At 40.3% G+C, this 12,842-nt stretch overlaps 1 protein-coding gene across 1 annotated transcript in view; it reads right to left on the bottom strand.

The window, feature by feature from the left end:
- LOC125466576 (ADP-ribosyl cyclase/cyclic ADP-ribose hydrolase 1-like) overlaps window positions 1-11,949 on the bottom strand; it is a 34,413-nt gene extending 22,464 nt beyond the window's left edge. Inside the window, exons 1-3 of the mRNA XM_048561276.1 lie at window positions 11,825-11,949; window positions 8,281-8,443; window positions 4,511-4,640 (exon numbers count right to left, since the gene is read on the bottom strand). Coding sequence (XP_048417233.1) covers window positions 4,511-4,640; window positions 8,281-8,443; window positions 11,825-11,897 — 366 coding nt within the window. The 5' untranslated portion in view covers window positions 11,898-11,949. The remainder of the gene's footprint in view (window positions 1-4,510; window positions 4,641-8,280; window positions 8,444-11,824) is intronic.
- Between the last annotated feature and the right edge of the window lie 893 nt (window positions 11,950-12,842).

Here is a 12,842-nt window from a genome sequence, read left to right as displayed (position 1 = left end):
GGAAAAAGAGAGACAGCAGCTGCAGGAAGAAAGTTTGTGTGCTTCACTGTGCAGGAATGTGGCTGGGACCTCACATTCAGATTGAAAAGATTAAATTTGAGAGAAGTTAACAGGAGTTGTAGACTGGAAGGTTCATCAGGTTTTCACCAAAGAGAGTATCTCTGGGAAAACTAACCATTATGGGCAGTTCCATGGACACAGGTTAACCGGCTGAGAAAAGGAAAGAACAGAAGTAAGCCTTCAGGAAATAAGAATCACTTTGGACTAGATCCTGGAGAATTGATTGTCTACTTATAAAGAACACTATAATGTATACCCAGAAACTTGAATTCTCCTTGTATTCAAAGTAAAATGAGCAATGTTCCATTGTGTACTTCTGATGTTTTGAGCAAAGAACAAAGAACATTACAGCACAGGAGCAGGCCCTTCAGCCCACCAAGTCTGCACCAACATGCTGCCCATCACAACTAAAACCCCCTACCCATCTGAGGACTGTATCCCTCTATTCCCATCCTGTTCATGTATTTGTCAAGGATTGCCCTTTAAGAGCATCGCTATAGAATCCGCTTCCACCACCTCCCCTAGCAGCGAGTTCCAGGCACCCACCACCCTCTGTGTAAAAAAAACTCGCCTCGTACGTCACCTTTAAATCTTTCCCCTCGCACCTTAAACCATGGTCCCTGGTAACTGACTCTTCCGCCCTGGGAAAAAGCTTCTGACTGTCCAATTTGTCCATGTCCTTCATAATCTTGTAGACCTCTATCAGGTCACCCCTCAATCTCTGTTGTTCGAGTCAGAACAACCCAAGTTTCTCCAACATCTCCTCATAGTTAATGCCCTCCATGCTAGGCAACATCATGGTAAATCTTTTCTGTACCCTCTCCAAAGCCACCACATCCTTCTGTTAGTGTGGCGGCCAGAATTGAACATAAGATTCCAAATGTGGCCTAACTAACGTTCTATAAAACTGCAACATTACCTGCCAGTTTTTAAAATGCCCAGCCAATGAAGGCAAGCGTGCCATATGCCTTATTGATGATCTTTTCTACCTGTGTTACCACTTTCAGTGACATGTGTACCTGTACACCCAGATCCCTCTGCCTATCAGTACTCTTACGGGTTCTGCCATTTGCTGCATATTTCCCATCTGGATTCGACTTTCCAAAATGCATTACCTCACATTTTTTTGGATTAAACTCCATCTGCCATTTTGCTGCCTAAGTCACCAAACAATCTATATCCTGTTTTATCCTTTGACAGTCCTCAAAACTATCTGCAATTCTACCAACCTTTGTATCATTGGCAAACTTACTAATCAGACCAGTTATATTTTCCTCCAAATCATTTATATATATTACAAACAGCAAAAGGTCCCAACACTGATCCCTGAGGAACGCCTCTAGTCACAGCCTTCCATTCAGAAATGCACCCTTCCACTGCTATCCTCTGTCTATGACTGAGCCAGTTTTTAAAAAATCTACCTTGCAAGCTCATCTCTGACCCCATCGACTTTACTTTCTGTATCATCCTGCCGTGATACCATGGCCTCCCACACACCAGATGTTGATTTGCCCTCAAACATTTGCCTCCAATCTCCATTCTTCACTTCATGCCTAATATTGTCGTAATTAGCTTTCTCCCAATTAACAACTTCACCTGACAACTACACTTACCTTTATTTATCAGTACGTTAAAGCCTACTGAATTGTGATCACTGTTCCCGAGCTGCTCCTCTAGTGAGATGTCAATCACCAGGCCCGGCTCATTCCCCAGTACTGGGTCCAGTAGGGCCCCTTTCCCAGTTGGACTGCGCACTGTTTCAAAAAGCCGTCCTGGATGATCCTTATAAACTCTGCCCCATCCGAGCCCCAAGCACTAAGTGAGTCCCAGTCAATTTTCTGGGGTATATCCCATCACACCCTGGGAACTTTTCTACCTTAATGTTTTTCAAGACGCACAATACCTCCTCCCTTTGGATCTCAACATGACCCAAACTATCTACACATCCTTCCCATAGAACTGTCTATGCAGTCCATCGTATCAGCCCTGGTTTTCGTGAGGCAAGTGTATTGTAAATATGACATTATGTTTCAAGATGGTATCTTTATTGGTGTGATATTTCTGGGCACAGCCTAATATTGAAGTGAAGTCCATAACTCCTTCTAAAAATGTTACTTTTAAAAATCTCACCCTTCCCTATCCACACACCCACACCCTGAAGTTAAAATCACCCACAACAACAACTGTTACTTTTACATCTTGCCAAAATCTACCTGCATATCTGTTCTTCTATCTCCTGCTGGCTGTTGGGAGGCCTATAGTAAACCCCACACATTGTGATTGGGCCCTTCCTGTTCCTGAGCTCTACCCATATTGCTTCGCTATATGAGCCATCCAAGGTGCCCTCCTACAGTACTGCTGTGATATTCTACTTAAAAAGTAGTGCAACATTCCCACCCCTTTTATATCCCCCTCTATCCCACATGAAACATCTGTATCCTGGAACGTTAAGCTGCCAATCCTGTCCCTTCCCTCAGCCAAGGGACTGTAATAGCAACAATGTCACAGTTTCAAGTGATAATCCAAGTTCTAAATTCATCTGCCTTACTTGTTACACTTATTGAATTGAAACAGATGCACTTCAGTCCACCAGGCCCACTTTGATCAGCAACCATGCCCTGCCTCGGAGTCTTACTGGCCCTATTCTCTAGTTCCCCTTCAGCCATTTCAGCTTTGCTTTGGTTCCCACCCCCCTGCCAAGCTAGTTTAAATCCTCCCGAGTGACACCAGCAAACCTCGCAGCCAGAATATTCGTGCCCCTTCAGTTTAGACGCAATCGCCCTTCATGTACAGGTCCCACCTGCCCCAGAAGTGATTTCAATGGTCCAGATATCTGAAACCCTCACTCCTACACCATCTAGGGAGCATGTTAGGAGCACAAAAGCTGACGTTTCGGGCCTAGACCCGCGAAACGTCAGCTTTTGTGCTCCTAAGATGCTGCTTGGCCTGCTGTGTTCATCCAGCTCCACACTTTGTTATCTCAGATTCTTCAGCATCTGCAGTTCCCATTATCTCTCCCATACCATCTGTTCAGTTGCATGTTGAGCTGTACTATCCTCCTATTTCTAGCCTCACTGGCACATGGCACGGGGAGTAATCCCAAAATTACAACCTTGAAGGTCCTGCTCTCTAACTTTCTGTCTAACTCTCTGAATTGCTACTGCAGGACCTCAGCACTTATCCTACCTATGTCCTTAACACCAATGTGTACCACGACCTCTGGCTATTCACCCTCTCCTGTCAAAATGCTTTCTGCCAGTTCAGAGGCATCCTGGGCCCTGGCGCCATGTTGTTGAGGCAAAAGCGATTTTAGTCTGTTTGCTATTATAAAAGTACTAAAATGTTAAATATTTTCAACCTTCCAATTAACAGCTGGAAGAATAAATAGCTGAAGTTCCCCTCTCCTGATCACTCCTTCAATCATTTAGCATTCTTCTTTTGCAAACAATTGGTGGAATAACATTTTTAAAAGTAGTTATGGACTTCACTTCAATATTAGACTATGCCCAGAAATATTGTGCCAATAAAGATACCATCTTGAAACATAATCTCACATTTGTAACTCACTTGCCTCATGAAAACCAGTGCTGATATGATGGATTGCATAGACAGTTCTATATTGTGAAATTCAATGGAGCTAAACTGATTTTGTCCAAATAATGTATTCTTTTGTGATCAAAATTCACTTGAAACATAGGCTCATCTTATCACTTACCAAAGCTTAAGAGATAACTGATGTAATTAAATCAGAATTGATGTAATTTCCACCCTAAGCTTCTGGGCTTGTCTTTTCATGATTGCCTTAAATTTCAGCCCTCTGTTTACAGTTTTGTAACTTTTTGAAGCAATATGTTCTTATTCATCAATCTGCAAGGCCTGTCATTTTCAATTGTTCATGATATAGCTTGAGTGATTGATAAAATGCTGCGCCTAGCACCTGAGCTCTTTATCTGCCTTTCTGGGACACCCACATATGAATACCAACTGCATGGAGAATTTTAATGTAAATTATAATCCAAAGGAATGAGAGTTTTCTTGTTAGGCAACATTGTCCATTCTTGTGATTCTCAACATGAAGTGGTGCAAGAGCCAATGATATATTGTGGAGTTATTTTTATATTTAAGTCAAATTGCATAAGGATAGAATGCCCCCTTTTGTGAAGGGCTCCATTGAGTAGGTTGTTAGTTTCCCTAATCAATCTTTTCTTCTGCAAGCCCACAAATTAAATAGATTTATTGAACAACTTTACAACTTTTCATTGTGGGAATTAAACCTACTACATCTGGCTGCTAATTCAGTGGTATTAAAATTATAATGTCAAACGTTCCATCAGTTCATATTCAATGATCAAGCATTGACAAATTGCACAAAATAAAGTGAAATTGCAATATCGTTCCTGTATTTCATTTGGGCTACCATGCAAGACTCCCAAAATTCCTTACACCTTACCTGGTTAATTGGAATGTCGTGACCTGCCAAATCCAGAAATAGTTTGTAATCTTCTTTTGTAATTTTGCAGGGGTCCTTTTTACTAAATGCACTCAGAAATGCTTCCCATAATTTTGGACAGTCTTTCTCCCTGAAAATAAAAACAAATATGCTGTTAGAATTAAGTAATCTATTTTCATTACTGCTAGGAAACACGGTTGCTGAAAATCCCAGATACTAAGCCTGCAGCTAAATAAAGTAGTGAGGTTTGTTTGGTTTCTTGCACAACATCTTACAGCACTTTACATTAGATAAGGTGTCTTTTCAAAGTTATAATGTGGGAAACATGGGCCTGCATTATCGGTAAATTGGCATGATTCAGAAGCTATTAATCCAGAGACATTGGTTGTCTGGGAATCCGGGTTCGTATCCTGCCGCAATAGCTGGTGGAATTTGAATGCCATAAATATCTGGAATTAGGAGTCTAATTATGACTGTGAAATTATTGCTGATTATCAGGAAAAAATCCATGTCTCTTTTCCAGGTTGTCACCATGTACAATGAGGCACTGGTAATCCTTGTGAAGGATTTGAAATGATCCTGAAACTACACAATAAGCAGGGACTTTGAAAAAATGCTTCAAAAAGACCTCAGCTTACTACCCCTGTATTGCTATTCCCAGTATCCATGTTAGACCTCTTACTCTTGCATAAATTAAAAAAAGGAACAACATTCGTATTAATAACCTGCTGTATAATTAAAATGTCAAAGTTTTCATTGCCTTTCGCAATGGCATTAACTTCACTTCCCATAATTGAAGTGCACCAGTAAGTTTTGAAGTTCAGCCAGACATTCATAATGATGCTCTCTAAATTACAATTAGAATACAAGAATCCTTTATTGTCATGTGCTTTTGAGTATGGAACTACAGGAGTATAGTGAAAAGTTTACAATGTTGCCCCGTATGGCACCATCTTGGGTACAAAATACAAAAATAAAGGGGAAAAGAAAGTTAAAAAAAAGTTAAATTACTTAAAGTGTTCATTGTTTGATTTAGAAAACTGAGAATAAAGCTAAAAAGATAAGCATTACGGACTTTCCCTAAAGGGCCTGCAGTAGATCAGTGCAGGAGGCTTCCACACATGGTCTTCCTGGGTTCATGAGCCACTGACCGCCCGCACAGGTATGCAGTTCCAACAACTGTCCTGCTCTGCTCAGGCCTCCAGCTTGCTGGCCATATCCCCTCTATTTGGGCTTCCAGCTGACTGGCCATCTCCCCCTCCATTCGAGCATCCAGCACACTGACCATGCCCCCATCTACTGGAGCAACCAGCCCACTGGCACTCCTCCCCCCACAGCCCCTCCATTTGAGCATCCAACCCATTGACAGTCCCTGCTCCACTCGGGCCTCCAGGCTGTGCTACCTCAGGAGAGAACAGCAAGAGGGGTAAAAGGCAAGAAAAGGGAAGAAAACAGGAAATAAACAGAAGCAGCAGAGGAGTTCCATATGGAGCATTCTACTATGCTGCCATCTTGACCAAAAAATACTGATTTCACAAAAGCAGGCTGAACAGATGGCCTCTGTGAGGATGCATGGAACTACATTGAAACAGTATCACCAAGATCGATGGAAAAATATAAATGTAGATGGGAAAGAAGAATGGAACAATTCATTATACTGAATTCACGAGAAAACAAGGAGGTTAAGAAGGGTCAACATAACATTGATAAAAGTCACAAAGGATGTCATGAGTGATTCTGAAAGAAGCAATGATGGCTATCACAAAAAATGAGGAAGAGATCTCAAAAAGCCTTCGCAAATTTAGATGCGAGAGACCAGGAGATTGTTTTATTGGGCTAGAAGTGGGCTCTTTGAATATGCATCAAAAAGCCCAAAGTTAAAAATATATTACCCATATGTTTTATTCTTTCCTCACAAAAAATTTCTGCAATTGGAGCATGGATTTAGTTGCAAAGAAACCAATGAGACTCTCAGAAATCAATCTTATTCAAGTATAAACAGTTGAACAGCAACATCCTATGGTCAGAAATGGCCGGAACCAAGAGGTTATGGTGAAGCTATATAAAACTCTGGTGCAGCCGCACTTGGAGTATTGTGTACAGTTCTGGTCACCGCATTATAAGAAGGATGTGGAAGCTTTGGAAAGGGTGCAGAGGAGATTTACTAGGATGTTGCCTGGTATGGAGGGAAGGTCTTACGAGGAAAGGCTGAGGGACTTGAGGCTGTTTTCATTCGCGAGAAGAAGGTTGAGAGGTGACTTAATTGAAAGATACAAAATAATCAGAGGGTTAGATAGGGTGGATAGGGAGAGCCTTTTTCCCAGGATGGTGATGGCGAGCACGAGGGGGCATAGCTTTAAATTGAGGGGTGAAAGATATAGGACAGATGTCAGAGGTAGTTTCTTTACTCAGAGAGTAGTAAGGGAATGGAATGCTTTGCCTGCAACGGTAGTAGATTCGCCAACTTTAGGTACATTTAAGTCGTCATTGGACAAGCAAATGGATGTACATGGAATAGTGTAGGTTAGATGGGCTTGAGATCGGTATGACAGGTTGGCACAACATCGAGGGCCGAAGGGCCTGTAATGTGCTGTAATGTTCTATATTCTATGTTCTAAATGTGCAGCTAAATGCAGAAATTAGCATTGCTCTGAGGCAATTTTATTATGTTCTAGAGGACAAGAATGTGGGGCTCATTTCCTTGCTTACATTTGCCTACAGCATTTGGGGAAGGGACTGCCAATAGTAACAAACCAAGTGTGAGGGGGTTGGGATTAAATCATGGCTGGAGTGAGGACATGGCACGGTTTCCATTGATATCTTACCTCATTGCTGGTCGATTAATGAAAGAAACTTCAGCCAAATTCTGAGATAGCAAGAACTGCAGATGCTGGAAGGCTTCGCAGTGGGGTTTTGAAGAAGGGCCCTGACACGAAACATTAGCTTTCCTGCTCCTCTGCTGCCTGGCCTGCTGCGTTCCTCCAATGCTACACTGTGTTATCTCAGCCAAATTCTGGCTGTTTTAATTGAGAACTTTCCTTCTTAGTTAAGCACTCAGGCAAGGAACAATGTATCTTTGGTTACAGACAAACATTTAGACAATCAACAAATCTAATTTTCTGAAAATAATTATTTGCAGACTGTCTAAATGTTTGTGCATAGCCAAAGCTACACTGTTCTCAAATTGGATGAAGTGTTGTTGGCCAAATTCTTTTTACCTGGAAACAGCAGTGGTAGATTTTGAACTCTCAGCTTGCAATGAAGGCATTTTATTTAGGAACCCTCCTAGTACGGTGATGAAGCATACAGCTCACAAACTTCAACAAAAGGGCTTTCATAGCAAAGCAAAAAAGTGCGTGAGAGCGAAAGCTATTTCTCCACCCAGATATTTGTTGAACTTCCTTGTTCAAGTCTAACATCTCTATTACACCACAAACTGATTCATGTGACCTCTCTCTCTCCGACAGTCACCTATCTAGCATCTCCAGTCCGGTAGCTTGTTTTATTCATACAATGCAGAACTGCGAAGAATAGGAGACTGACTGCAGCCAAAATTTTCTTTCCAAAAGGCCCTAGCTACAGATGATATCCAATGACATTCAAAATTAATATTTCATCTACCATATCTTCACAACACTGTCTGTCCTGACAAGTTCAAAACCAAAAACTTCAACAACAAATCTTTATTTTCTTCAGAAATACCCAAGTTCCGCATAACCAGGTGACTACATTGAAAATTATGACATGGAGAAAATGATAAAGTCACCTACCCTGCATCAGGATTTACTATTCCAAGGTAGTTGAAGCATCTCCCAATGATTATTTCTTTCAAATTTTCAGTTGATCCTTTTCCTTTCCAAATGGTTTTGGTGTCAGCCTTTGCTAATGTTCTTTCTGTATAGCTTAACAGCACCAGCCCAAGAAGGAACAGACCTATATGATGAGTAATAAGATGCAGGTATTACTTCAAGAAATTAGTATTCTCATTATTTCTGTAGATAAGCATCATGAATGGCTATACGTTCAGAGAATGACCAATTCAGATTACACAAGAGAAAAGTTACCATTGGAAGTGACCTGTCTTAGGTACAGAAATTAAACTATTTTTTCAAATTATGTCCAGTGTAAGACATAGAATGCAACTCGCTTGTATTTACACCTTTGTGGAATGGTGAAGGGGGGAGAAGAATTGGTCTTTGTGGTATGCAGTTCCTAGATTGCACTCAATTTCCTAATTTCTCAAATCAACATTAAAAATGTACCTGTACACATCCAATAGCCAGTGCAGAGGTTAATAACTTGAGAAATACGATCACATTCACCCAAAGACTCCCCACAGAATGCAGGAAGATTACGACAGCAGTATATAATGCTGATTTTGTGTCAGTGCTATTATTTTTGAATATAATATACTCCAGTCCATGCCTTCAATATTCCCCTAAGTTTTGAGCATGACAGTGAAGGACCACTTCCGCCAGCTCTGCTTAAACATGAATGACTTCGACACTAGTCCCTAGATTATCTGTTCTGGCTGCTGGTACTCTATGTGTATTTTTAGAACTCTCTAAAGTTTCAGCAGTTTTACAGGGAGTGCTCTGACTCCTGCAACAGAAGTATATTTTTACTTATTCAGACTCTGTACTGAACAAATTCCTTTCAGACATGACGATCCTGGTATAGCTTCCATTTGGAATTCAGTATGACTGAGAGAATGAGCGGAGATACTGCCCAGAGCAGTACACTAGCTGCTAGAAAAAAAAAGACAAGGACAATGAAGTAAAGATTGCAGCAGATCTACCAAGGGCCTTTAGAGATGCTATTCTCCTATCTCAACTTTAGCAATGACCAATCTGCATTTGTCTTCATCCACTTAAAGAAAGAATGAATGAAATTTGTCAACAGTTACAGCCACCATTACAACATCAGGTAAGAATCTTAGGCTGTTAAGGTTACAGATGTTCTTAAATTGTACATGTCTGACATGTTCCAGATAGTAACAAATCTTAAAGATTTCTGTACACTGTTGCATGAAGGGAATTAGACACTGATTCTTTCAGACAGAGAGATACAGTGACTACGATGTGATCACCAAGGATAGAATAACATCTGCATGGCCATTATGGAAATGAAATCCCACCTTCACATTGAGAAAATCACTCACTGTGTTGTATGGTACTATCACTGTGCCCAATGAGATAGACTTTGAACAGATCTAGCAACTCAAGGCTTGGCATCCATGAGGTGCTGTGGACCATCAACAGCGCCAGAACTGTACCCCAGCACAATCTGCAATCTCCTGGCCTGGCATATTCGTCACTCAACCATTACTATCAAGCCGAGGGATTCACCCTGGTTCAATCAAGAATACAAGAGAGTGTTCCTGAAAGCAGCACTGGGCATACCTAAATGTGAGGCCTCAACCTGGTGAAGCTATCAAACAGTACCACTTACATTCCAAAGAGCATAAGCAGGAAGTGATAGAAAAAGCAAAGTGATTTCAAAGCAAATGGATCAGATCGAAGTACTGCAGTCCTGCAACATCCAGTCGAGAATGATGGTGGACAGTTAAATAACTCACTGGAGGAAGTGGCTCCACAAATATCCCCATTGTCAACAGTGATCGGAACACAGACACACAGAAATAGGAATGGGGTAGGCCATTCAGTCCTTCGAGTCTGCTCTGCCATTAATAAGATTTTGGCTAATCATCCAACTCGGTACCCTGTTCCCACTTTATCCCCATACCTCTTGATCCCTTTATCCCTAAGAACTGTATCTAACTCCTTCTTGAAAACATTCAATGTATTGACCTCAACAACTTTCTGTGGAAGAGAGTTCCACAGGCACATTCTGGGTGAAGATGTATGTCCCACTCTCAGTCTTAAATGGTCAACCCTATATCCTTAGGCTGGATCTGGACCCTCCAGTCATTGAGGACATGCTCCTTGCATTTACGCTGCCTGGTCCTATTAACATTTTAATAAAATAAAATTTTAAAAATAAAATCTAGAAGATCCTCTTCATTCTTTGAAACTCCAGGGAATATAGTCCTAAACATTCCATCTCTCATATGTCAGTCCTGCCATCCCAGGTATCAGCTTGATAATTTTTTGTTGCACTTCTTCCATAGCCAGAACATCCATCTTCAGATAAAGAAGCCAAAACCACACACATTTCTCTCAGTGTGGTCTTACCAAGGTGCTGTACAATTGCAGAAAGACATTCCTGCTCCTTTACTTGAAGCTTCTTACTATCGAGGTCAACATACCATTTGCCTTCTTCACCACCTGCTGTACCTGCACGCTTACTTTTAGTGACTTGTATACAAGGACACTCAGTTCTCATACAACCCCTCCTTTCCTAATCCATCACCATTCATGTAACAATCTGCTTTCTCATTGTTGCTGCCAAAGTGGATAACTCCACATTGCATTTCATCCACTATGCATTCACCCACTCTCTCAACATGCCCCAACCACACGGAAGCATCTTTGTGTGTTTCTCACGATAACCCTTCCATCTAGTGCCTTTGTCTGAGACAGCAGATAGTTACACCAGAGCGTCAAACGTTCAGCTGCGTGCTCAAGTCCTGGTCCCAAACCCAGAACCCGGTCAACACAGAGAAGAGATTGTTACCAAATCAATGAAAGCTTATACTATTCCATCCTGATGAGGGATTCAACTAAGAAATCATTGCAGGTAAAGAATATTGTACATGGACACAACTTCACCTTTGTCTGCATATATTAGTCTTAAAAGAAAAGTCAAAGAATGTACACAAAAACAATTAACACATTTTCAGTGGCCTAAAAAAGTGAAAATGACTTGAATTAACACAATGTGGAGAAAGAGAACAGGTTTTTCCTCACTAATCTCTGGTGCTTCCAACTGCTGAATCTAAAACAAAATACTCTTTTAAATAGCAGTTGAATGTGCACATTGATTCTGGCCTAACCTTCCACAAGTACCAAGTTGTGGCAAATAGATTCAAAATGTGTTTCAATTTTTTTTAAAATCCCAAAATAATTTGATTTTAAAATATGATTTTAGATGAATATTAATAATTAAATGTATATTAATATTTCCAATATTAAAAACTGAATGTATTTGTTTGCACTACCTTTGGCACAGAATACCTTACATCCGGTAGCATTTTACCATAGGGTTTAGTCAGTGAGTTGAGACATCAAAAGAAACATAAGATAAGGTAATTAGCATAGTTTGACATTCAGAAACAATAGCATACGCACATCAATTGAACCACATTTGTAGCAAAACCACAGACTGTTGTGTTACACTTTAAGTTGTCTTTACCTGTGAGGTGCAAATTTTTCAGCAAAAACATCTTCAAACTGTAGTTGTGTTTTCTTTGATACTGGATCAGCATTGACAGTTACACCCTTTTTCAACTAATCCCTGGTTTACACTCCTTATAAATACTTTCCTAGACACTTGTAAACACAACCTACATTAACCAATCATGAAACAGACATTTTAACCAATGAAACAGAAGGCCTTTAAATGGTTTAACAATTATGTCCAATAGCACCGAAGAAAAAAGATAGATGTTAGAGCAATAAAAACTTAATGAATCCCCTGAGATAACAAACTTGTACAATTAATAAAAGACAAAAGAACTGCAGATGCTGTAAATCAGGAACAAAAACAGAAGTTGCTGGAAAAGCTCAGCAGAACCAGAGATTCTGAGGAAGGGTCACCAGACTCGAAATGGTAATTCTGACCTTTTTCTTCACAGATGCTGCCAGACCTGCTGAGCTTTTCCAGCGATTTCTGTTTTAATACAATTAATACTCTATTTATGGCAAACCTATAACATCTAAGTTTATTAAGTCTGCCTATTAACATCTGAAGTAAAAATAACTTTGATATTTTATTTCTCCTTGCTCTTCCTTTTATAAACTTCTGAGATATTTGCATTTATTAATATTTATCAATGTATTTGTCAAGAATCGTACTCTGTAAATGCTGCAAAGTAACTGTCAGTTGTAACCAAGTTTTAAATAGCAACAGGCCAAACTCTCAGCATAGTTTATTTTCACATTCTACATTCTTAGAGAAAACCAAAAGAGCTGCGGATGTTGTAAATCAGAAACAAAAACAGAAGTTGCCGGAAAAGCTCAGCAGGTCTAGCAGCATCTGTGAAGAAAAATCAGAGTTAATGTTTTGAGTCCGGTGTCCCTTCCTCAGAACTGTTCTGAAGTAGGGTCACCAGATCTGAAACGTTAACTCTGATTTTTTTCTTCATTGATGCTGCCAGAACTGCTCAGCTTTTCCAGCAACTTCTGTTTGTGTACATTCTTAAGATTGGATT

The sequence above is a fragment of the Stegostoma tigrinum genome, chromosome 1, assembly GCF_030684315.1.
Source record: "Stegostoma tigrinum isolate sSteTig4 chromosome 1, sSteTig4.hap1, whole genome shotgun sequence".
Taxonomy (NCBI): domain Eukaryota; kingdom Metazoa; phylum Chordata; class Chondrichthyes; order Orectolobiformes; family Stegostomatidae; genus Stegostoma; species Stegostoma tigrinum.
Note: the sequence above shows the minus strand (reverse complement) of the source record. Positions and strands in the feature narration are given on the sequence as shown.